General features: G+C 37.1%; 1 protein-coding gene across 1 annotated transcript in view; it reads right to left on the bottom strand.

The window, feature by feature from the left end:
• Positions 1–3,839: 3,839 nt before the first annotated feature.
• The window catches only part of Dap160 (dynamin associated protein 160), a 37,743-nt gene continuing 15,010 nt past the window's right edge, over positions 3,840–26,572 (bottom strand). Inside the window, exons 12-26 of the mRNA XM_068771079.1 lie at positions 25,480–25,591; positions 23,466–23,543; positions 20,854–21,049; positions 19,418–19,486; positions 18,221–18,345; positions 16,683–16,746; positions 15,754–15,855; positions 15,030–15,092; positions 13,945–14,077; positions 11,379–11,580; positions 9,837–10,021; positions 8,128–8,263; positions 6,844–6,933; positions 5,160–5,268; positions 3,840–4,242 (exon numbers count right to left, since the gene is read on the bottom strand). Coding sequence (XP_068627180.1) covers positions 4,181–4,242; positions 5,160–5,268; positions 6,844–6,933; positions 8,128–8,263; positions 9,837–10,021; positions 11,379–11,580; positions 13,945–14,077; positions 15,030–15,092; positions 15,754–15,855; positions 16,683–16,746; positions 18,221–18,345; positions 19,418–19,486; positions 20,854–21,049; positions 23,466–23,543; positions 25,480–25,591 — 1,726 coding nt within the window. The 3' untranslated portion in view covers positions 3,840–4,180. The remainder of the gene's footprint in view (positions 4,243–5,159; positions 5,269–6,843; positions 6,934–8,127; positions 8,264–9,836; positions 10,022–11,378; positions 11,581–13,944; positions 14,078–15,029; positions 15,093–15,753; positions 15,856–16,682; positions 16,747–18,220; positions 18,346–19,417; positions 19,487–20,853; positions 21,050–23,465; positions 23,544–25,479; positions 25,592–26,572) is intronic.

The raw sequence follows: 26,572 nt of genomic DNA, 5'->3' as shown, positions 1-26,572 counted from the left end.
ATGATTGTTCTATATAATAGCTTTTTCAGATGACTTATATACATATTTATACAAGAAGTCATTACAAGAATGTCATGAAGATTTCTCTCAGCCGAGAAGCCCATGATTTTTAGTCCTGTTGCACTTTAACTGTTAATGGAAACCGTCATCTATCAAAAAGATGATTCTGTCTTTGTTTCAAGTATGTCATCCACTTGGATTTGCGGGTTTGACAAGACAAGGCATGTCAGTTTTTTTTATGGACCCGCTGTTGGAATCCTTTTGCATCCCTAACTTATTTATGGGTTAGTGACTTTTATTTATTTTCAATAATTTTATCACTTATATGTTTATTTTTGCCCTCTTCTTCCACGCATTTAAAGATCTTTCATACTTTTCTTACATTCTACATTTCATCTGTCTCGCTCTTTCTCTCCATTTTCTCTTTTTTTTGATGCCTTTCAATTGTCATCTCGTTTCTCAGTGATTTTCATAATTTATTTATATACTTATTATTTTGCTTACATTAGTTTTTTCTTAGATTATTGACTCTTATATCTTTTTATTACGTATATCACAATTTTTTTACATAGCCTAAGAAACTCTGGTCGCATCTCATCATTCTCGATAAGTGAAGCTCTAGCGTTCTCGCAGATCCAATCCAATGCATGTACGTTCATATGTGGCATCTCTACCTTCATGGTATTAACTCTTGCAGATTTATCGGAGAGATGAGTATATTATAGGATATTATAGGTTTTTAGGTGTAACTAATACGACTTTTGCATGTATATGTCGTGTGGTTGTCCATTTTCTTTGTTATATGTTGATTTAGCATTATTTCTGTAAATGTTAATTCTGTTACCCCGAGGGGTTTTTGCAGCTTCATCGATTTTAAACCTTAATAGCCTGATTTACGAAAGTGATTTTTTTTAAATATTACTGTGTTATTTTTTTTAATTTCGTTGAAAAGAATATTATACAACAGTAAAATACGTACAGGCAACCTATAAAAAAAGTAATAGTAATGTGAGTTCACGGAATAAAAAGATAATTGAACTTGCAAAATTTTACGTGTAGGTGTATAGTGTAATGTACGTGCAGTTTGGAATGGCAGTGTGGACCACTCGGCAAACCAAGGAAGGATACGAATCCTACCTCGAAGGTGTCAAAGGATCTTGAAGGCCTTCAAGTAGGTCTTTGAGCAAGTGTCGATACAACCGAGCATATCCCTTTTATAGTGCGATCGGTGCCGTCTGGAACTACATAGTTCATATACATATATATAACAATAACTGACTTGAATAGATGAGTAAAAAATATGAGAAAGAATTTCGGTGTAGTATAGCGTTGTCTTTATCACACAGCCATACCAGCTACATATGCATATATCCTTATTGTTTTTGCAGCTAGACGCCCGCTATAAGATAAAGGTCTCCCCAAAAAACATTTATGGGGGTATATATTTATGCTAATCGTGGGGATTAAGATATATACCCCATATATCTTAATCCCCACGATTAGCAAGCGGTTTGGCGATCATAGTGATATTATGGTAAGCAGAGGGTGCTGCTGCGCATCCTCTAGATCATGGTTGCACAGACTTATTAAGACTAGGGGCCACTCGGACAAATCATGAACTGATGGCGGGCCGGCCGCCAGAAGTATAGGTAATTATTTTTTTTTGGTTTTATTCTGGAATAGAATTCAATATTTTTCGAATGTACGAGAGTATTATTTTTGCTGTCGACGGGCCACCAGTATTCGACCGGCGGGCCGCGGTCTGTGCATCCATGCTCTAGATCCGAGTTCCCCAAACTTTTTTGTGTCTTTGACCCCTTGCCATGTTTTTCCGTGTTGGGTAGACCCCCTACATACCCGATATTGATTTCCTGTAAATTTTAACTGTAGTGAAGTTTAGTGCTAAAAACTAACTAATAAACTTTATACATTTATTAATTGAATTTAAATTAAAACTACTCAAAATATTTTTTTGTGTTATGTAAAATATACGTAACATTAAATAAACATACAATGAACTATAAATAAAATAACATAAGCAATATTTTTTTTTCATAGGTACTTTTATAAATAATGTAAATGTTTTGATATTATAAGATAGTATGATGTAAGTAAATACGTACTATCAGTGTATATGTTAAGATCCACTATCGTGGACCCCCTTTTTTATTTCATGGACCCCCAAATTTTTTTTCACTGACGTAGACCCCTTGTAGGTTGTTATAGACCCCTAGGGGTCGATATAGACCACTTTGGGAATCACTGCTCTAGATACTTGTTTGTGAGCTTTGGCAGTGTGACTGTATTCCGGAATCGAACCCGTGATCCCAAGTCTCAGTCCTTTACCATATATATCAATGAGCTAATACAACAAATGCCCAGGATATCCTTTTTTATTGATATTGTAAGAATGTGTTTACACAAACACAAAATGTTCCATGAAAATTATTTATCGGTGTGCATATATATATTCCATTGTATATTAAAAAATAATTTTTCAAAATGTAATTCTTTGTGAATTTTTAATTGTACAAAATTTATTAAAAAAATATTACATTTATCTCTGACACCTGAGAATGGAGGGTAAATAAAAAACATATGTAGTCTATAACATTTATTGCTATAAGAACGATCTAACAATAAAACAGTGATTAAGATTTGAAATAATTAACAAAATTATACAAATATAATTGATAAACAGAAAAAATATTAAAAATACTGGCAACATATTACAATAGATAACAGCGGAATGATTATATGGGTATTTTAATAAATTGATGACAACACTAAAAATATTTTTTTTTAAATTTCGAATCCGACGTTATTACCACAGATCGATATTTAGATACAAATTTTAAGAGTTAGTTTATTATGGAAATCACTTAGGTAACAAACAGATTATTCCAGCTTGCGTAAATGTGAGTTAAAACACTGGGCATTTGATTTGGCACGTCGTTTTTATTATATAATAATAAAAATAAAATTAAAAAAAACCCTACACACTTAAGTGATGTGTTTGCCTTCAAGATATTTTAATGTTATTTATAACAATTAATCTATCGTATGCTGAATAAAGAACTGAATTTAGTAAATGAGAAAGACGAGTAGGGGTCCTCTGTTGTTGTATAGCGTTGTTTCTATCACACAATGATACCACCTCCGTATGTATTTAACTTAAAACGGGTTTTTAATTTTAAAAAAATCCGACGTGCCATATCACATGCCGAGTACTAATTAACCTAAATCTTGGTATGTAAGTACAAAAAAGGTTCATTTTAATTTTTATGTTAGTATTTTAGACATTGGATATAGTAAGATTGAAAACTACCTCATTGTAAATTTATGAAGATGTCCAGCCGTGGACATCTTACTATTGAAATAATGATAGACAGTAGTCAACATAGTTACATAGCAAGAGCTATAAAAGTTTACTTCAAAGAAATATATATATATATATATATATATATATATATACACACACACATATATATATATATATATATATATATATATATATATATATATATATATATATATATGTGTGTGTAAATGATCTATGGTGAACAAATTTTAAATATGTTTTTATAGGATCAACTACAATTTTTATAACAATAACACTCAAAACTATTTTTATGCGGTTTATATAGACATTACTGAAGAAAAAATTAAAAATCTAATTAATTCTCACGATTAGCTATAAAAATTAACGTTGGAATATATTTTTAAACATCATTTTTTATGCGATTAATAAATGAACAGCATAAAAAAAGTATCACGTTAAAAAAACCTTACGTAATTGCCAAAACACACACACACCCACACACACACATATATATATATATGCTGCAAATTGCTTTTTGCTTGCTTATATATATATATATATCTTTCTCTATCGCACACATCTTCCGTCACTCTCACACATACGACTGCATTCGAATTTTACTTTTAACCACAAGTCATCTAAATTTTCAAATTTAAAATTTTAATATACCGCACGAAAATAGATTTGAGCATATATAATAGACAGAGATAGCAACACTTTTATTCCGTATCCTCTACATAATTAAACATTGATAATAAAAGCTAAATTTTAGCATAGAACAATAATCACAAAAATTATTTATGCCAAAAAAAATTCGTACACTGGCAACACTAAGCCGGGATTTCCCCGCATATATGTCTAGTTGACAAGCTTGGTCACGTAGTTGCTGGGGAATAACCCAGTCATGCCACGAAGTTCACCTGTAATTGATATATATACACTTCATTATACAGGATGATTTGTTATAGAAGTGAAGGCTTTATAGGTGTGATATATATAGCTGATTTGCCAGTAATATATATATATATATATATATATATATATATATATATATATATATATATATATAAAATTTCCATGTCACAATATTAGTTACCGTACTCCTCCGAAACGGCTCGACCGATTTTTACCAAATTTAATATGCGTATTCAATATGTCTGAGAATCGGCTACTATCTATTTTCCATACCCCTAAGTGATAAGGGTGGTCCAGTCCTAAATTTAATTTTTTATTTTTTAGACAATTTTTTTTTGTTTTTATTTTTTATGATACAGCATACATAAATACATACATCCCGAAATTTTCACCCCTCTACGATCAACCCTTATCTAACATTTGTTAATTAAAAACTTTATTTTTTTTGCAAAACAACGTATGCGGCATCAACTAGTATACATACATATATATATATATATATATATATGTATGTATATATATATACTTTTTCTTTACAGATAGTAATCAATAAGTAATTTTAATATGTAGTTATATGAATTGTTAAAACTATTTTTCTTACTTTATTATCATTAAATAAAATACTCCATACATTGACAATATATAAAACCAATCAAACTTTAAATGTTGATATTTTGTTGATGTTCCTATTGGAACTATAAGGGAGAAGTTATGTTCAGTGAAAGTTTTATAGCTGAAATGATGATGGTTATATTTCCAACTGAACTGAAGATATGGAATTTGGTGCAATCTGATTCCTGTATTTCTCGAAGTTAAGGTATCTTTGAGATTGTGTAGGGGAGATCTAAGATCAGTAAATAGCTTGCCAGCCTTCAACAAAGTAAGATACATTACCCTGGTCATCCAGGGTGTTGGAACTTACCCTGCCACCACGCGGGGTCCTGGCTCCGGTCGGTGACAGCGATGATGTCGTCCTTCTCAAAGCTCAGCTCGTCCGCGTTCTGAGCCGTGTAAGGATACAAGGCGATCACCTGCAATAAATATTTGAGGGTAGTTCGAAAAATCGAATTTTTTATTTGGTGGACGGAATGACATAATTAAGGCAGCTGGAAGTTTCTGGATGTAGGCAGCGAAGGTCGGTCCTCATGGTGACCCTTGGAGAAAGCCCAGGCCTTGCAGTGGGCGCCCATGGACTGTTAAAGAATATACACCAATACCTAGCTTTGCGTCGTTTCGTTTTGCGTTTTTTTCGAAGTTGCGTCGCTGCTTAATTAGTACTAATTTTCACTGTGCGTCGTTAGATTTTCGAGGTTGCGTTGTTTTGGGTTCGAGTCTTTAATTTTTTTTTTAATTTTCTTTTTTTTTCTTAAAGATGGCAACACTTTTGTTTTTGATTGCGCCATGCCATCAAAACTCGGAGATTTCCTTTCTAACTACAAATCTACGCAATTTTGATACAGTTTTATTTTGAAAAGAGAATTATAAATTTATATAAATTTTAACATGTTGTTTCTGGTTACAAAAAAGGTACATATTATTCCAATTTTTTTATTGGCAGTATTATAATATTTTTGTTTTCTAAACGTTTACTTTGTTCAATTTTCTTTTTGAAAAGTAGTATTTTCGTAACCGTGGAACCTATCTTTAATCTTTACATGGTTTGCTATAGAAAATCTTAATTCACTTTGCGGCGTTTCAATTTGCGTCGTGTTTTTTTGGTACGTAACCACGACGCAAAGTGAGGTATTGGAGTATATGAAATTTTCAGAAACATCTTAATATTGTTAAATAAAACCAATACTGATAGATCTCCACTTCAAGGCATACGACCCCACCTCCATTGATCACCACCATCCGACCTTGACTATTTTATCGGTCCACCTAGTGGGGGGGTTAGCTAGTCTATCTACGTCTACTGGCGTGTGGTCGAGATGTCCTACGCTCACTGGCACTTAAGACCAGATATAGCTTCCTCTCCTAATATATCTATGATCGGCTTCGAGTGCCGGTCTGGCGTTGAAATCAGGGAGGAGTCAATAGCCTCCCTGATAAGCGGAAAGGATACCAGGAAAGAATTCCTCTCTTATTGCAAAAGAATCACACAATATGCAATAGAAAGAAATAAAAGTTAGTCATAGACAACAAATAAAAACTAACAAGTTAAAAAAAAATATATAAAACTGTGATATAGAATAGAAAAAATGTGATACAATAAAAATAGAAATTAAGAAAATGTAAAATGAAAAGAGGATGAAAGAAAGGTAAACAGAGCAAAAGGGAAAGAAAGCAGAATTGTGGCATAAAAGAATAGAATGAAAGATTATGTGAAGTATGAAAGTAGAGAATGAAAATAAAAAATAATTATGTGAATAAATAAAATTGCCCATCAAGTCCCTGTCCCACCAAAGAATAGGGGGTATGAGAGGCCCCAAATAGCGCGGGCCATAAAAAAAAAAAAAATATATATATATATACATCCTTCATATATATATATATATATATATATATGAAGGATGTATCATAGTCAACACGCTTCACAGGCGAGTTGGTGATCGTGGTGCAGTACTATGGTACACAGAGGACAGGATCCGATTTAATCGTTTTACCTTATCGATGACCGTTTCGGTGGGCACCGTATCCATCTTCGACATCACCGGGGTAGTTCTCCCCGAAGTTCTACCAGAAGACTGCAATATCTGTAAAGAATTTTTATAATAATTATATATATAGGCTTCACTGTCTGCTATAGGCGTAATGTAACCCTGTTACTCCTCTTGCAGTACTAGAACCTCAACATCGCGACGTGATAGAAGAATAGAGAATATCTTCACCATCATTGCAGCCGTGGGACGCTCACTGCTGAACTAAAGCTTATCCTATAGACTTCGAATAAAACCAGCAGGAAGCCATACTGCATGTTCTAATAAACAAACAACAAACTGGACAACCTACGCCTGCCGGACCTTCGTCTCAACGCCAGAACCTTAAAGATTCACCGGGTCCATATGTCACCTTGTCCTGGTGTGACCTGCCCACATCTTCAACTTGCTAATCCATAGTGGATTATGGTTATATTGGGTACTTCCTTCGTCATCGGATCTCCTCATTCCTAGAATCGATTTTGTAGAAAAATTCCTCACCATGGTTCTTCGAACGGCTGTGAGCTTTCGAATGAGGTCCGAAATGAAACCATCACATAAAATACATAGTATGTGAAAAGCTATTCACATATAACCTGATGGTGCACTAATTCTTCTCTGCTTCACCCATGCAATACCTCATTATCACAACCGAAATGTCCTCGGAAGTCATTGGATTGTAAGAGTAGCAGTTAAGACAATTTATCCGGGAGAAACTATAAGGAAGATAACATTGAGATACCTCAACATAGCTGATGGTAACCAATAGCCCAGATGTGACACGCCCACTGCCACTTTAGTGACAAAGGTCTTACTTCAAAGCCAACTTAACATTTAGACTGCGTGAGGAGACAACAGAAGATGCACAGGAATTATGAACTTGATGTGCCAAATCAAATGCCACTTAAAACGAGCAAGTTTTAGAGACACATCGGTTACCTTGGTCTTCCTTAGAAGTCGACTAAAGATCCGGGAACCGTTATAGATGGAGACAACAGAAGGCATAATCACTGGACAATGGTTTAGATCATTGACTTGGTTGAAACTGAAGATAAGATCAAGGTACTCCTCTTGACATAGCTGACCAGGAACCAACCGACTAAATGTGCCCCCACTCTCTGTCACTTCGGACTTGAAATTCTTCTTCTCTTTGAAGTCCACTTAACCACTGGGGACCGCGATAGGAGACAATAGAAGACGCACTAGAACTGTGAAAGTCAAGATTTGGAGGTAAAAACTGGAGTTACTCACCTTGACATAGCTGGCCGGGAACCAGCCGACCTGCCTGTTCCTGCCCTTCGCCTGGAGTTCACCTTCCCACCATCCGCTGTCCGCCTTCTTACGTACCACCAGCAGCTGTCCCTTCTGCAGCGAAAGCTGCTCCGAACTGGAACAACCAGATACACTCTCATCCCACTAATACGTACATCGTAACATCTAATATAAATTATTACACATAAAGCAATTCTATAAAAATTATTGGATATTATCTGCATTCGTAGGTACTTCGCGAAAATATATGGCAACACTTAAAAATTAATTAAAATGGCGACTAATAAATTACCCGTTTTTTCAGGGAGTCCGGATGGCTAGGGGAATATTGTTCTCCTAGAGCGCTTCGCAATTATTAATATCTAGTTGTTAGACTGGACTGTCATTGCTGCCTAAATGTTAGAAAATTCCGAAGATTTTAGGTGGCAGGGCGAAGGGGGCATCTAGGGTAAGTCCTCCTGATCGGCCCCCGGAGGAAGTCCTAGCTAGAGAGGATATATACTACTATTTTATTGTATGAAGGGTACTAAGTTCTTAGATTGCTTCGGCGAAAGCTCTATGATGCCATCTCGACTTGGAGCCATTCCTCGATACACGTTTAAATCGCTATTTCCTGGCTAATATTACTACTAACTCTTTGAAAAGAGAAACGGAGACAGAAGAAGTCTCGGTGGGAGAAGTCACGGAAGAAACTTCAGCAACTCTTCTATATAGAATAATGTTTGGTTGGTGTTTCCAGTGACATACTATCCACATGTTACGGTTGATGATGATGAAATAAACTTTCCATCGCCTTCATCATCAGTTGTCTCTGCAAATCTGAAGGTCTTATCCGTCTTGACGGAATATACAAGCTCTTTCCATAGTATAGTTCCTCTGTTTTCCAGTAACAATGTAGAGAACTATTATTATTTTAACTTGATCAGACTAGCTTGTAGGTGATCAACCAGGTGATTATAAACCAGTGATTCCCAAAGTGGTCTATATCGACCCCTAGGGGTCTGTGACAACCTGCAAGGGGTCTACGTCAGCGAAAAAAAATTTGGGGGTCCATGAAATGAAAATGGGGGTCCACGATAGTGGATCTCAACACACACACTGATAGTACCTATTTACTTACATCATACTATCTTATAACATCAAAACATATTGAATTGACGCCAAATGTTGATAATGATATTATTAAAGCATCAGGTTAATCCTTCTCACTAAAAATATTGACTTTTTGCTTATGTTATTTTATGTTTATTTAATGTTACGTATATTTTACATAAGAGATACAAAATTTTATTTTGAGTAGTTTTAATTTAAATTCAATGAATAAATATATAAATTAACATGTGTTTTTACTTTAACTTTTTAACACTAAACTTCACCACAGTTAGAAATTTACAGGAAATCAGTATCAGGTAAGTAGGGGGTCCACTCAACACGGAAAAACATAGCAAGGGGTCTACGACACAAAAAAGTTTAGGGAACTCTGATATAAACCGTATATTTTCCCTACAACCAATGGTTTGTCTAAGTTATTTGGTTATCTGTGGGTTTAGATGTAAAGTATACAACCCCCCCCCCCAAGTTTCTCCGAGAGGGGAGCTTTGCCCCCCCCACTTTAAGCAATTCTTCGAGTTATGTTAGTGATCATCTTGGTAGCAGAGAAAATCCTTATCCATAATTCATCACCTTACCTAGTGGCAGTGTAAGAGGCGATAGCTTGAGCTATCTCGTTCTTCCTTCTTCCTGTAACGGAGTCCCTACCGGAGTCCCTTCCGGAGTCCCTAGTGGAGTCCCTCCGAGTCACGGATGAGGGTCGACCACTGGACTCCGTGATAGCGGCAACCTCCGACGATATGGGAGTCGACGACTTCTGCTCCTATAACAAGAGAAGTTTTCAACAAGAGAAGGAGAAAGGAAGTTTTCACTACGTATCTCGTAAATTGCTTAAGTTTAAAGATATCTATAGTATATATAGTAATAATCTCAAACACAGTTTTATTCTTACTTATGTGTTTGTATATGTATAATTCAGAATGATGGAGAACGCTATGCTGGGAACATTAACAATGAGGAAATCCGAAGAACCAAGATCAACGACATAGGTCGAAGAATAATTGCACGTTTCAAGTGGCAGTAGATCGCTCAAGCAAGTTAAGGCCGTCAGCCGTCTCAAGTGGCGACAACTAGTCGGTTGACGCGGTAGATACACCCACCACTACGAAGACCAGATATCGTGGTGTTATTTGGAAACTTATGCCTTATAGTGGTCATCCATCAGCTGAAAAGAAGATAACAAGTGTGTTCGAGTGCGGCTTATCGCCGGCTGGTGTGTGTTTAGATGGTTTCCCTATTCTTACACACACACACGTGTGTATATATATATACACATATATATATACACATGTGTGTGTGTGTGTGTGTGTAAGAAGAGCGGAGCCATCCAAATATATATATATATATATATAAATATATATATATATATACATACATACGTGTGTGTGTGCAAAAAAAGTGATTTTTTTAACCCTTTTCTTGATAATGTATCTGTAGAGATACATCAGAATTAAAAAAAAAAACAGTGGCATCAATTTTGAACGCAAATCATCTCGGATCATTTGTATGTGAATGTTTAGGTAATTTCTTAATTTCCGAACGCTCGTTCAGTTTTTTCTGCTGGCATCATTGGATCTTAAAAGTCAAGTGGTATGAATATTAATGTAATATTAAAAAAAATCTTCCATGTTAAGGGTTAATACATAATAATTTCTCGTTTTATCACGTCATATTCACCGGTAACACATTCCACCAAACTTTCTATATCTAGCAGTGGACTTTCCACAGCTGAAACAAAGATATTTCTAAGTAAGAAAAGGCCCCGGCCACCACCAAACCGCCACCACCAAATTACTAACAACAGATTCACACACAGAGTAAACACAGAGTCTTAAACTTAAACACAGACTGTGTTTGGCACTAATCGGTGTAACATAACTCCTGAAGATGCCCCGTGGAGGGGTGAAACACGTGTTGAGTGATTTGACGGTGGCAGTTGTGTGATTCGCATTGTTTGCCGCATGCGCATTTATCAGCGGGCTGGCGGGCGGTGCATTTCATTGCACGACTACCACTGCATGTGCGGAAGTGGCTAAATATTGGTCCTTTTCTTACTTAGGATGGACTTCCGCAAGGTAACGCCTGATTCCAAATGCCAAGATATTCCTAGAAAGTAATACCTGTATAGGTGGAGAAGTTGGAGCGATGTCAGTTGGGGCTTCGCTGACGGGTGGTGTCTCCGAAACTGGCACGGAGACAGGAACTGCCGCCGCTGGTATCTCCTCCTGGACCGGTTCCACCGCTTCCGGGATTGTAGATATAGGCTCGTTGCTCGAGGAGATGGTATCCTTTGTTACATAATTCGATGGGAAAATTCCACTCCTGTCAAAGGATTTTCTCTATGTATCATTTGAATAGACAACATCAAGTGGCAGTTGACCACTAAAAAACAAGCGTTGGGACCTTTAGGGTCTGTAAAAGACCAAGGAACGATAAATACTACTATAAAACGTTCAACTATCAGACGAACAAATACAGATTGTCAAAGAAATCATTTTGTATAATTTTACCGAACTAATCATAGAGAAAAAATACTATAACAATGTTGCTAGCACAATAATTACATAAAATGTTGCCAGCTTAATATAAATTTTATTATATTATATGTATACACCAATACCTCACTTTGCGTCGTGGTTACGTCCCAAAAAACACGACGCAAATGGAAACGCCGCAAAGTGAATTAAGATTTTCTATAGCAAACCATGTAAAGATCGAAGATAGGTTCCGGGGTCACGAATATACTACTTTTTAAAAAGAAAATTGAACAAATTAAACGTTTAAAAACAAAAATAATATAAACGTGCCAATAAATAAATGGGAATAATATTTACCTTTTTTGTAACCAGAAACAACACGTAAAAATTTATGTAAATTTATTATTATCTTTTAAAAAAAGCACAACACATTACGTAATTGAAACTGAACTTTAAAATTAGCAAAACAAAATGAAAATAAAACTGTATTAAAATTGCGTTGGTTTTAGATAGAAAGGGTATCCCCGAGTTTTGATGGCATGGCGCAATTAGAAACAAAAGTGTTGCCATCTTTTTGAAAAAAAAAGAAAATTTCAAAAAAAATTAAAGACTCGAACCCAAAACAACGCAACCTCGAAAATCTAACGACGCACAGTGAAAATTAGTACTAATTAAGCAGCGACGCAACTTCGGAAAAAACTCAAAAAGAAACGGCGCAGAGCGAGGTATTGGTGTATAAGTATGTTTGTATATATACATGTGTGTATAGCATACGCATGTTAATATGTATGTATGTACACCCTAAACTGCCCTCTCTTTCATGTCTTTTATTTCATTATATTTTTAATGTATCTCAGTTATCTTTTACGCAAGATTTGACGTCCCACAGATACTAGCGTACAACCTAATGCCAATATGGAGTAGTAATGAGGAAGCGGTCGCACGAAACGTAATTTTAAAAACTGGACATTGTTAGGTGCTTTAAAACTAACAAGAAACTAATGATTAAAAAAGAAGTAGTTGATTTCAAGTTAGTTTTATATAGTTTTAAAGACTTAAACACTAATAATATAAAACGTAATAGTAAAAACAAAGGCACGGACGATAATGTCTGTGGAATAACGATCCTTATAATAACTTGCCTGTATGCTTGATCTATATGTTATAAAAATCATCCTTATCCATCAGCCAATAACTTTAAGCACTGTCTTTTTGCCTTATAAATTTTAAAATGTTTTTTTTTGTATGTATGTACACCCTAATCTGCTCTCTCTTTCATGTCTCTCATCTCCATCCAAAGGTTGTCTGGTAGAGATCGACTCGACCGATAAGACCGCCTCTTGTACCTCTAAATAAATTGTTTCTTTTTTTTTCGTTATTATCTATGGTGTATAAAAATATTTATTTATTTTAAAAACACACACACTTGCACACACATACATATATACATCTAATATATAAAATTCTCGTGTCACGGTGTTCGAACTTGAACTCCTCCGAAACGGCTCGACCGATTTTTACCAAATTTTACATGCGTATTCAGTATATCTGAAAATCGGCTACTATCTATTTTCCATACCCCTAAGTGATAAGGGTGGTCCACCCCTAAATTTTATTTTTAATTTTTTAAGACAATTTTTTTGGTTTTTATTTTATTATGATACAGCATACAAAAATACATACAAACCTAAATTTTCACCTCTCTTCGATCAACCCTTATCTTACATTTGTTAATTAAAAACTTTAATTTTTTTTGCAAAACAACGTTTGCGGGATCAGCTAGTATATATATATTTTAATACACGAGTTATATATAATATTATAAGCGGTGTATTAACAGATGATATGGTTAAGTTTGTCGAAAGACGTTGATTGCAAGCTCCTTCAAACCGATACTCTTGTATCATGAAAAGCCCAGCAGTGGGCATCTTACAGCTGAAATGACAATGATGAGAGATAATTTATACAGTTCACATGTGTACAGAAGTATGTCAGATAAATACAATTTGATAAGATCTGTAATCAGAACGATCTTCAATAATGACATCTTTCAGATACAAATGTTCCAAACGCAACCTGATCTGAGAACAGGTATCAACAGTCAGAAGGTTTTAATTTGTGGTCATTTTTACACTAGTTTTAAAATAGTAACAGCACAAAAAATTGCACAAAAAAAGTCCACAAAAAAATCATTTTTAATTCAACTCACCGAATCCCAATCCTGCCGGTCCACCAGTCACCATCTCTGCGCAGGACCTCGATCCTCTCCCCAGCTTCGAATGTCAAATCACCAGGTTCCGTTGAGACGTATGGATACGCCGCTATATAGAAGTCACCACCTTCTGAAGAACATCACACTATATATATATCAAAGTTTAATATTTTAAAAAAATTGCCACGTGTAAAGGCATCTTTACACAGATTTACAAATGTAACTTTCTAATTTTAAAGTGTTGTCTTGTTTTTTTACTTTTTTTTATGGTCCCCGCTGTTGGGGACCTCTCGTTCCCCTATCTCGTGTGGGACAGGGACTTTTTATTTCTAGTAATTTATTCATATTTTTTATTATTATCATTCTTCTCTTTCATGTATCATCTTATCTGTCATACTGTTTCTTTCGTTCTACAATTTTCCCAGCCTTTCTCTTTCATTCCATTAGCCATACATCCATCCTCAACCACTACATTCTAGGTTTCCTTACTATTTTATTTTGCAACATTATATCTATTGTTCAAATATTTAACACGTATTTTCTTTGTAATTATCATCTTATATTATACTGTTTATTGCACTGTTTTAGGTACTACTATATTCCTTTTATTTCTATATTTTAGTGTTCGTTTTATTTTTACCTATTGCATTTATAACCACCTTCCTGCAGTAGCTGAGGAAGCATTCTCTCTCCCCTTCGTCTTGCATGATGACCGAGATATTCGTGTTGTCTTGTTATGGGAGCAGTTTTGGTATTCAAACATCAGGAATGGGTGACTATACATGGTGATTTATTGTAGGTGTAAGAGCTAACAAAGGTAGAAAGTCCCACGCTCCGTTCACCGGTCCATGTTCTGGATGTCCACAGCTGGGCATAGGCCTCCCCCATTGAACTGGTTAAAAGCGGTCTACATCCAGCGCCTTACTTGACAAATTCTTCTGTCCACCTTATACTACGTACTTACATACTTTTGGACATCATCATTTCTGCCGTTCGTCATCATCTACAGCTGGGCAAGCCTTCCCAAAGATCTATCAAGGTCTGGATTGTACAGTATAAGGTAGTATAAAGTTATTACTTACCAACTGCTGGCATTGCACCGCCCAAGTCATTGGCCATCTCCGCCTCTGGCACCTCCGCTATGCCTGGCAATAACAGAATCAATATTATATACCAATTCACGTTTTTTAAAAATAGATTCTAATTCAAAAATTCTTTGTTCAATATTTGATGGATGTACAGTCTATCACCTGTTCGGAAGAAATGCTTCAGACATGTGACTGACTCTCTCTCTTTCTGCATGTGCTTGTATCTCTATCTTTCTATCTGTATGTAATTGTGTCTTTTGCTGTCTCTCTGTTCACACTTGTGTCTCGCGATGTCTTTCTCTTTGTATGTGCTTATTTTTATCGATCTCTTTCTCTCTATATGTGCATATGTTTGGCACTGTCTTTATCTCTATATATGCTTGTTTCTCGCTGTCGTTCTCTCTCTATGTGTATATGTCTCTCGCTGTCTTTCTGTTTATGTTTCTCGCTATCTTTCTCTCTGTTTGTGCTTGTCTCTCGTTGTCTTTCTCTCCCTCTCTCTCTTTTTACACACACACACACACACGCACACACACACACACGCACGCACACACACACGCACGCACACGCACACATACATATAGATGAATATATATATATACTTGTTTCTCTTGCTCTTTTTCTCTGTATATTTGCTTTTGTCCCTCGGTCTCTCTCTTTTCTCTTTAAGTGTATGTGTGTGTGCGTCTCTGTGTAACATTACATCCAACTAACTCACCTTCTAGCTGAGTCTTCATCTCCATCGGTTCCATTGGCTCAGTATAGGCAGCCGCTGCGTTGATGTCCTCAACATACGACTCCGGGAACCAACCGGATTGACCTGGAAATAATAGAATTGACATCGTCAGCTGATAGAACAAACTGATCACCTGATAGATATCCATCATCATATAAGTCAATGGAGGCCCACTGCAAAACACGGGCTTCCCGCAAGGATCAGTGTTTTCTGGCAGCATATGCTTATCATCATCAACATTGCGATATTTTGGACTAGATGTTCCAGAGCTACACGAACGCTGTCCATCATCGTTCGATTCGGCGAGTGATCTGTTTCTCCATACTTTATCATCACCTCGTAAATTACACAAATTCTTGATCATACTGTTTGATGTTCACAGAAAAAATAAAACGGTGACTATTAATTGTGAGTTTATATTCTATCATCGTTGGGGTGGACAGGTGATGACCACGAGTGGGGAGATCCGGCGTGGACAGGCCTTCCACTTGATAGACAGACGACATAGTCAAGGTAGCTGGGCAGCTCAAGACTGTTCATCATGGAGATTTTTAAAAGGAGGACTATGCCTTGCAGTGATTGTCTATCCATTCCATCATTATTACATCAGCCATAGTACTTCCACTGCTAGATATAGACTCCCTCCATATATTTCAAATAAGACCCGGCCTAAGTTTGAAGCCTTTAGTATCTCCCTGCCACGTTAATAGCCTGTCCACCTTAAGGGTGGAGGTTCCACGTTGCTCTTTCGATCAGTGATCTCTCCAGAACCTTAAAGCATGTACTCTCGGCAAATCAAATCACCCCAAATAAACACTGCAGCTTTCCCCAAACTAGAACTCTAAGTCTAGCAGACAACGAAGAGATGGACTAGAGAAGAAGAATAAAAGAGAAGATAATGTATATCTCACCTCTAGCTGTACCCCAACGCCATCCAGGCTCCGCATCGGCGCGTGGAGCGACTGCTTCGCTAACCTGAAAAGATTTATGACTGATAAAATATATTAAAAACTCAAAAGCAACTTTATTACTTTATCATAGAGTGTGTATTCGTCTATCTCTTGACCCGGACACCAAAATATGCCATAAATATCTTATTTAACCATATTATTGTTATATATATATATATATATATATATATATATATATATATATATATATATATACATACACACACACACACACACCCACACATATATATATATACAGTAAATATATATACACATATATATATTTAAAGTGATTGATTAAAATGATTTGTATTTTATTGCAATAATTTTTGACTATGTTTAATATGGGGGTATTACTGTATATATATATATATAATATATATATACAGTAATATATATATATATTATATATATATACAGTATTACTGTATATATTACTGTATATATATATAATATATATATATATATATATATATATAATTGAGACAGGGGACATAGAGTAGTTTAAGATAGAGAAGCATAACAAACGTATAATAACATTAAAAAGCGACTTTAATATTGTTACATACTGTGGGTTCTGAGTCGAAATGAAACACCACTGGTTCACAAGGAGTCCTTTATTCACAAATCAGATGGTTACCCTACTTTAACACAAAGTATACTTTCGCTTAGTCCAAACTACGTTTCCGAATCGATCAAGAAATCCCTATCCAAATAACTTGCCAAATAGTCACTTTGTATCGCTGATCGTAGATATTAATCTTATAACTCGAAAAACACTGAACTGTCGACATGGGGAGTACACCTATTTATACTACGGGAAAGTTCTAGTAAGTTCTAGATAGTACTCGGTTAGAATTTCCGAGAATCGTACACGAAAATCTATAAATAACTTCATGGTCACGCATGTTCACGGCACTTCTTGATCCTAGGGTTCCGTGTTTATTGTTTAGAGGGTTCTGTAACTCGTGCTTTGTAACAATATCATACTGTAGACTTTATAATCCTTTATCTGCTATCCAGATCATACGGATCGACAAAAACAGACTTTAATAACACGCAGTAGAGTCTATAATCGCCTAACAATTATATTTAGAATACTAGCTGATCCCGCAAACGTTGTTTTGCAAAAAAAAAATAGTTTTTAATTAACAAATGTAAGATAAGGGTTGATCGTAGAGGGGTGAAAATTTAGGTTTGTATGTATTTTTGTATGCTGTATCATAATAAAATAAAAACCAAAAAAATTGTCTAAAAAATTAAAAATAAAATTTAGGGGTGGACCACCCTTATCACTTAGGGGTATCAAATATAGATAGTAGTCGATTCTCAGACATACTGAATACGCATATAGAATTTGGTAAAAATCGGTCAAGCCGTTTCAGAGGGGTTCAAGTTCGAACACCGTGACACGAGAATTTTATATATTAGATATTGATTAAAAAGCGACTTTAATAGCATGCAGTAGAGTTTAATTTATGTTACTTCATTCAACTTACCAGGTCGCCGGGCTGCAAACTCAGTTCATCAGCGGTGCGGGCGTTGAATTCATACACGCAGCGCCAACGAGGTGATCCTGTCCCTGCAGGGACCGAAGCCCCAGCTGGGGCAACCGCTTCTGTACCTGCACACAGAAAACAAGTTAATTAAAGTTTACTTAATAATCTTCTCTTCGTGATTGTGGCCGGGGCCGGCCATGTAAACTTCTACCATTATTCTCCTTCTGCTAAGAGGGCTATGGTAGGAGAAATGAGATTCATATATGGATGACAGTGGGTTACTGTATATAGCAAAGAGGATTGTTAGGTAGAAGTGGCAATGATTGCCAGGATCATTTCTTATTAGGATTATTTCTATCTAGGATTGGCCATTTTAGAAACCTTCTTTTGGACAGGGACTCTTATATATTTAATGGAATCAGGCGTTATCTTGCGGAAGTCTTTCCTTAGTAAGAAAAGGACCAATATTAAGCCACTTCCGCACATGCAGTGGTAGTCGTGCAACAAAGTATACCGCCCGCCAGCCCGCTGATAAATGCGTATGCGGAAAACAAGGAGCGGAATTTCCATCACTAAAATGATGATGATAATAGATGATGGATTTGACTTTGTGTGGAATATATTTCAATGTTTACTTAAACCAGTGAAGTGGTCTATATCGACCCCTAGGGATCTATGACAACCTGCAAGGGGTCCATGTCAGCGAAAAAAAATTTGGGGGTCCTTGAAATGAAAATGGGGGTCCACGATACTGGATCTCAACAAATACACTGATAGTATCTATTTACTTACATCAAAACACTTACATTATTTATATAAGTACCTATCAAGTAAAAAAAAATATTATATATGTTTATAAAATTGTGTAAGTTGTAGGATGTTGGTATTCGCTTTGTGGTCGCAATACATTTTGAACATACATTTAACTTCACTACAGTTAGAAATTTACAGGAAATCAATATAAGGTAAGTAGGGGGTCTATCCAACACGGAAAAACATGGCAAGGGGTCTACGACACAAAAAAAGTTTGGGGAACTCTGACTTAAAGCCTATATAATCTGTATAATTTAATCGGAAAAACACCAGCGAGTTGTCGCTGGAATTCGAGCTGATCTAAACCCTTCAGATTCAGAAGAGCTGTGATGGAAGCATCCAGCAGATGTTCCACGGCTGGAATGATGATGATGATGTACTTACCACTAGTGGGCGCTGCATCACCCCACGCGTCTCCGCCCCATGCATCCTCAGTGGCCCCCCATTCGGCATCTATGAAAATACATTTTTCAAGGCTTTAATTGGAGAGGCAATTGGCTTTTATGGTCAGGTGTAACTGTCGATTGGAATCTTTACTGCCAAGAACAGATGAGATGAGAGGAAGTAGTTGAAATAAAACGGAATTAACACTAGACCACACCCATGTTTAACCACCAAGGAAATTTTAAATGAGCTTGGGTGGTAGGTGATAATGAATCTGCCATATAGCATCAACATCCTCTTCATGATCTTTTCAGCCGATGGTGGCCCCCTGAAGGGCATTGGACTTCCCCAAAGATCAGCCAGCCACTTCCAGAAACATGGACTATGTCGTCGGTCTACCTAGCGGGGGACCTGGACGAGCGTTTTACTCCGCCAACTGCCACTTCGGGCGAGCGTTTTACTCCGCCAACTGCCACTTCGGGCGAGCGTTTTACTCCGCCAACTGCCACTTCAGACGAGCGATTTACTCCGCCAACTGCCACTTCGGACGAGTTATTTACTCCGCCAACTGCCACTTCAGACGAGCTATTTACTCCGCCAACTGCCACTTCGGGCGAGCGTTTTACTCCGCCAACTGCCACTTCGGGCGAGCGTTTTACTCCGCCAACTGCCACTTCGGGCGAGCGTTTTACTCCGCCAACTGCCACTTCGGACGAGTTATTTACTCCGCCAACTGCCACTTCAGACGAGCTATTTACTCCGCCAACTGCCACTTCGGGCGAGCGTTTTACTCCGCCAACTGCCACTTCGGACGAGCAATTTACTCCGCCAATTGCCACTTCAGACGAGCTATTTACTCCGCCAACTGCCACTTCAGACGAGCTATTTACTCCGCCAACTGCCACTTCGGGCGAGCGTTTTACTCCGCCAACTGCCACTTCGGACGAGCGATTCTTCGAACTACATTGGTGATCGAACTCACAGCGAAACGAGCATATGGAGAAGCCGTTGCTCTTTAGTCCTACCCTTGCACTTTCTGATTTTCACCTGTTTCGGTCTCAGAATTATTTAGGATTAGTCAGGTTCACACCAAGGGTCCAAAAATCAAACGAAATCATGTCCCTACTTGTATGTAATATTACTAAAATCCGCCGAAAACAAATTACACCATGTGCTATAGTGAAATATAAACAAATTTAGTAAAAATATCTCGAATTTTCAGAAAATATGAACTTCCCCCCGCTGTGCCAAACCATATGCCGCGTACCATATAAGCACTTGGTGGACCTAAGTATGACTGACTTGATAAATAAACAAATAAAAAACTTTGAATAGTTCTCATTGTTTCACCTAATGTGCCAAATCATATGCCGCGTACCATATAAGCACTTGGTAGACCTAAGTATAATATTTAAGAAGGCCTGGGAAGTACTCACCAGCACTCCAAGCCTGTTCAGCCGGCGCCGTGCTTCTCTTCTCCACGAACTCCTTCCTCTTCTCCTCGTACATCTTCCACACTCGCTCGCACTTATCTCCCAGCTGGGTTACCGTATCGGTCAGCTCGGTCAACTGCTTCTGATTGCTCTCCAGGTCTGACTTCTTCGTCTCCACAAGAGCCTTTGCAGCTTCCACCTTAGATATTGAAGAAGAGATAGAGATAGTCCAATATATTCGTAAGACGGTGGACAGGTTCTATAAGAAATCTATAGGGAGGCTATGCCCAGCAGTGGACTTAAATCATTATGATGATGGAGGGTCGTGGGGTTTTGGAGCGAAGATCAGGGACTGACAAGCTCTATAGGATGTCCATAAGACAGATAAATTTTGTTAAAGTCATCGAATACACTTGATGCAGACTCCTTCCAACTGTTTCTGATAGAAATCTATGGAGAAGGTCTAACTCCAGTGGATGTCCTATGACTGAAGTGATGATGACCAAGAATCAAGATTCGGATGATGATTGGGGTGGAGGCCATAGATTAGTAAGCACAGCGTAGGAGGTATACCAACAAAGGGGAATAAACACTCTTGTTAAGGTCGGAAGACACTGGATGCAGGCGCCTTCCAACTGTTTCTGATGGAAATCTAAGGAGAAGGTCTATCTCCAGTGGCCGTCCTATGACTGAAGTGTTGATGACCAAGAATCAAGATTCGGATGATGATTGGGGTGGAGGCCATAGATTAGTAAGCAAAGCGTAGGAGGTATATCCACAAGGTGAATAAACACTCCTGTAAAGGTCGGAAGACACTGGATTCAGGCCCCTTCCAACTGTTCCTGGTGGAAATCTTTGGAAGCGTCGGTACAGTGGACGTCCTATGACTAAAATAACGGTAACCAAAGGTCTTAAAGTTCTGGAGTGAAGACCACCGACAGGCGCAGCATAGTACGTCCACCCTCAAAATGGAGAGACCATTTTATAAAGATCGTAGGGAAGCCCTGGATACATCTTCCAACCGGTCCTATGGGATCTATGGGCGTGTACTTTGTCGAACAATGGATGTCTTGGGATTGAAATGATGATTATGACCAAAAGTCTCAGGGTTCAAGAGTGGAGACCATGGAGCAGTAAGCACAGTGTAGGACATTCACCCACAAGGTGATTAGACATCCTTGTTAAGGTCGAAAGACACTGGATGAGGGTCGCTTTCAGCTGCCCCTGATGGAAATTTGTGGAGGAGTCTTTGTCCAGATGACGTCCCATAACTGATATGATGATGACCAAAGGCCTCAAGGTTCAAGAGTGGAAACCATGGAGCAGTAAGCACAGTTTAGAAGGTTTATCCACAAGGTGGATAGACGATCTTGTTGAGGTCCTTGTTCTGTAGAAATCTATGGAAGAGGCCTATCTCCAGTAGATGTTCTATGACAGAAATGATAATGATGATCGAGGGTATTAAGGTTCTTAAGACGAGACGAGACGTACATCCCCAGAGTGGAAAGATAACTTTGTCCAGGTTGGAAATTTCTTGATGCGATATGAGGGAGCCCTATATGGAGCAATGAACGTCATACAGCTGAAATGATAATGATGATCCACGGTCCCAAGGTTCTGGAGTAGAGACCACGGAGCATAAGCACAGTATAGGAGGTTTATCCAGAAGGTGAATAGACATCCTTTTTAAGGTCGGAAGACACTGGATGAGGATCGCTTTCAGCTGCCCCTGATGGACATCTAAGGCGGAGGTCCATGTCCAGTGGATGTCTTATGACTGAAATGATGATGACCAAAGGCCTCAAGGTTCTGGAGTGGAGACCATGGAGCAGTAAGCAGTGTAAGACGTTGTATGTCTGTCAGATGTCTGGTGGACAGATGACTTTTTCCAGGTCGGAAGATGCTAGAACCAGGCTGCTTCTTTTGGAAATACACAATGGCCAAGTCCAGTACTAAACCTGTATTCCAGTAGAAAGACATCACTACAAAAGATTCTTTTTGAAATTTTCTATTGAATAATGAACTTTATCCGTCAAAATATTTTTAATATCAATTTTGATTTTAACGGTATTCCAAAAATGTTTTGAGGACTTTCATTAAAAAATCTAATTTCCTTTATAACAAATGAGCCAGAGACTTTTGGAATTGAAACTTTCGTACAGACAGTTTTTATAGTTCCTAAACAAAAAATAAATCAATCAAGACCTCTTACAATCATTTTTTGTAAATACATTGTTTATGTTGTTAAATACACTAAATTTGGCCCCTTATTTAACTATAAATAAATATTTTTCGTATTTTTTATATTTATTTACTAACACTCTACATTTAGTAGTTTTTATTTTCTTTTAGGTATATTTTACCAGTCAGCTTTTAGTGGTGTATAGATAGGTAGGTATGTAAATATAATCCAAAAAATTATATATGTTATGTATTTCATCTATGTATAGTATTACACACACACACACACACACACACACATATAAATATATTTATATATATATATATATATATATATATATATATATATATTGATATATATATATATATATATTGATATATTTAATACTATACATAGATGTAAAACCTTTCATATTAATGCCAAATATGCTTACCTTATCTCGAAGCTGTTTAAGGGTGACTTCCATCATGTTAAGTTTACCATCCTCTCCGGCGCCTTCTGACATTTTGGCCTGAATATAAAATATAGCACTGTCATCAAAAAGTGAAGTGAATTTATTTATATAATGTAAATTAATTATTTATTCTTTCAAATCAATTTCATTCCCATCAATGTACAATTCTCCGGCGATAAATATTGCACATCGACCTGGAAATAGACAATCAGCTAATATCGGCTTCGTAAAGCGCTATCTCTGTCGCACGAAATATTATACAAATAGTGTACGATTGTCTCTTTCCAAAGGTCGATGTGCAATATTAAAAATAAAACATACTTTTCTCAACGCTTTTTCCATTCATTGAAACAGTCGGTTTTCCAGTATAACCTTGAAAATCTTCGAAACGGTTTTTATCTCCTCAATCGTGTCAAAACGGCGTTCCCGTGGGCCTGTTGAGACTGAATAGCCAGAAGTAAGAAAAGGACCAATATATAGCTACTTCCGCCATGCAGCAGTAGTCGTGCAATAAAGTACCAGTTGACTCTGTGTTTGGCACTAATTAGTGTAACATTACTCCTGAGGATACCCCGTGGAGGTGTGACACATGTTGAGTGATTTAACGGCTGTAGTTGTGTTTCGCATTGTTTGCCGCACGCGCATTTATCAGCGGGCTGGCGAGCGGTGCACTTTATTGCACGACTACTGCCGCATAGCGAAAGTAGCTATATATAGGTCCTTTTCTTACTTAGTATAGTCTTCCGTAAAATAACGCCTGAATCAATTAGATGAATAGACAGAAGTCGCACCGAGCCTAATCACTTGAATACGGTGGTTGCAGAACGATATCAGTCGAGTTTTTTGTCAAAAAAGTCAAATAACCAATGCAGTATGACATCGACCAATCGAGACTTGACGCGTTTGTAACACAAAACATTCTACAAAATGATATTCCAACTGTTGACAGACGCTTGGCAAATATTATAGAGCATGGATGCACAGACCGCGGCCCGCCGGTCGAATACTGGTGGCCCGCCGACAGCAAAAATAATACTCTCGTACATTCGAAAACATATTGAATTCTATTCCAGAATAAAACCAAAAAAAAAATATGTTCGAAAAGTAATTTGAATCTCGCGCGCGCGCTGTTTGAATCTAGCACCCAAAAATGCTAAGTGACATCGCTTGCCGCCTTTATATAAAGTTCAAAATAGTAGAGAAATCAAGAATTTTCTAGCGCGGTGTGAGCAAGCGAGATAGCAATATACCCGAATTCGCGATTGCTCGCGTAGATACACGAAGCTTCCGGAGTCGTATGCGCAGTATAAAAGCCACGCTTACCGCAGCGACCGATTTTTTTTTAAATAATTTATTATTGTTTCTTTATTGTCTTTAATTACCTATACTTCTGGCGGCCGGCCCGCCATCAGTTCATGATTTGCCCGAGTGACCTCTAGTCTTAATAAGTCTGTGCAACCATGTTATAGATAGTCCTACCAACCTAGGATTAAAAAATTACCTGCCTTCCTAATGCCCGGGAGGTTCAAATAACCTAACCTAACCTAACTTTTTGATCACAGTAGTGTTATTTTTTATTTTATTGCAAAGCTACAGACTAATAATATTTCCGACAGTGCAAAGTCTGCATGGGCAGATAGTAAATAATACATATTTTTTAAAAAATTAAAAAAAAATATGTCATTGTTTCCACTGTTTCGTAGCGAACGCCCCAAATGGGTAGAAATTTGATTGTTAAAGGGGCAATTCGAAAAATAAACCAACATGATAGTTTAGCTGTAATATAATAATCGATATATCAACTCTAAATTATTTAATATGAGTAAAATTGTAATCAGCAATAAAGACTAATTTTACAATATTATTTTTATAAATTTATTATAGTTCATCGGGTAAAAAGTTGAAAGAGACGGAGAAAGGAAAAGAGTTTTACTTTCTCTGGCGAAAGAGACAGAAAAAAGAATGAATTAGAAAGAGTAAGAGATAGAGTTACCTTCGCATCCAATTCAGCTTTCTCCTTGTTGAGAGCGATCTGCTTCGCGTTCAACTCCTTGACCTTCGCTTTGAGTTGTTGCATTTCCGCCATGCTTGCATCACGGTCTGACCTTGGAGTCGAATTCGAATTATCTTTATTTAAATAGGCATTTTTGACTATCGGTGTCGTAGGAGTAATATCATCGTCAGTGGGGCATCAAAAAGGGGAATTTCACAGAAATATAATACTTTATTTGCATCTGCATTACAGGAGCAATAAATATAACGTCATTGTCAGCGGCGCATCGAAAAGAGGAATTCCACAGAAATATAATTATTTACATCAGTATTATAGGAGCAATATTACGTCATCGTCAGCGGCGCATCGAAAAGGGGAATTCCACAGAAATATAATTTTTTACATCAGTATAGTAGGAGCAATATTACTTCATCGTTAGCGGCGCACCGAAAAGGGGAATTCCACAGAAATAGAATACTTTATTTGCATAGGTATCACATAAGCAACATTTCGTCATCGTCAGCGGCGCATCAAAAAAGGGAAATCCACAGATATAAAATTGTTCATTTATCGTCGGTATAAATACGGATGAAGCTAGAACGAATATACATACTTCTACTTCGGACTCCGTGTTGTTATTACCTTCTAGGAAGAATCACAGTATAATACTAAAAATATCATATGCCATGCCCAAAATTCTACATCTATGGTAAAGAAATTTCTTTTTGCTTTCGATATTTACATTATCCATAACCTTGTAGAAAAATCTGGAATATATTTATGGACATACAATACATTTTCACACATACATTGAAAAGAAACTATCAATTTATACATTTGTTGAAGAATAATTTTTTTTTAGTTTATTTATTTTGTGGCCCAGATAGTTATTAGCCAACAAAAGCCAGTAGACACGGCGTGGGTACGCCCCCCACTGGGTTGACCAACGATAATGTCAAGGTCATGAAGTCGCTGGATACGGGCAGCTCAAGACTGCTCATCGCTCTTTGGAGAAGGAAGATGCCTTGCAGCGGTACTCCATCATGGCTTCACGTCGAAATTGATCACTTTAAAAACACTGTACGAAGTAAAT

This window comes from Battus philenor, unplaced genomic scaffold (genome assembly GCF_028537555.1).
Source record: "Battus philenor isolate CCGP_79_NKW_IND1 unplaced genomic scaffold, ilBatPhil1.0.hap1 SCAF_30, whole genome shotgun sequence".
Lineage (NCBI taxonomy): Eukaryota > Metazoa > Arthropoda > Insecta > Lepidoptera > Papilionidae > Battus > Battus philenor.
Note: the sequence above shows the minus strand (reverse complement) of the source record. Positions and strands in the feature narration are given on the sequence as shown.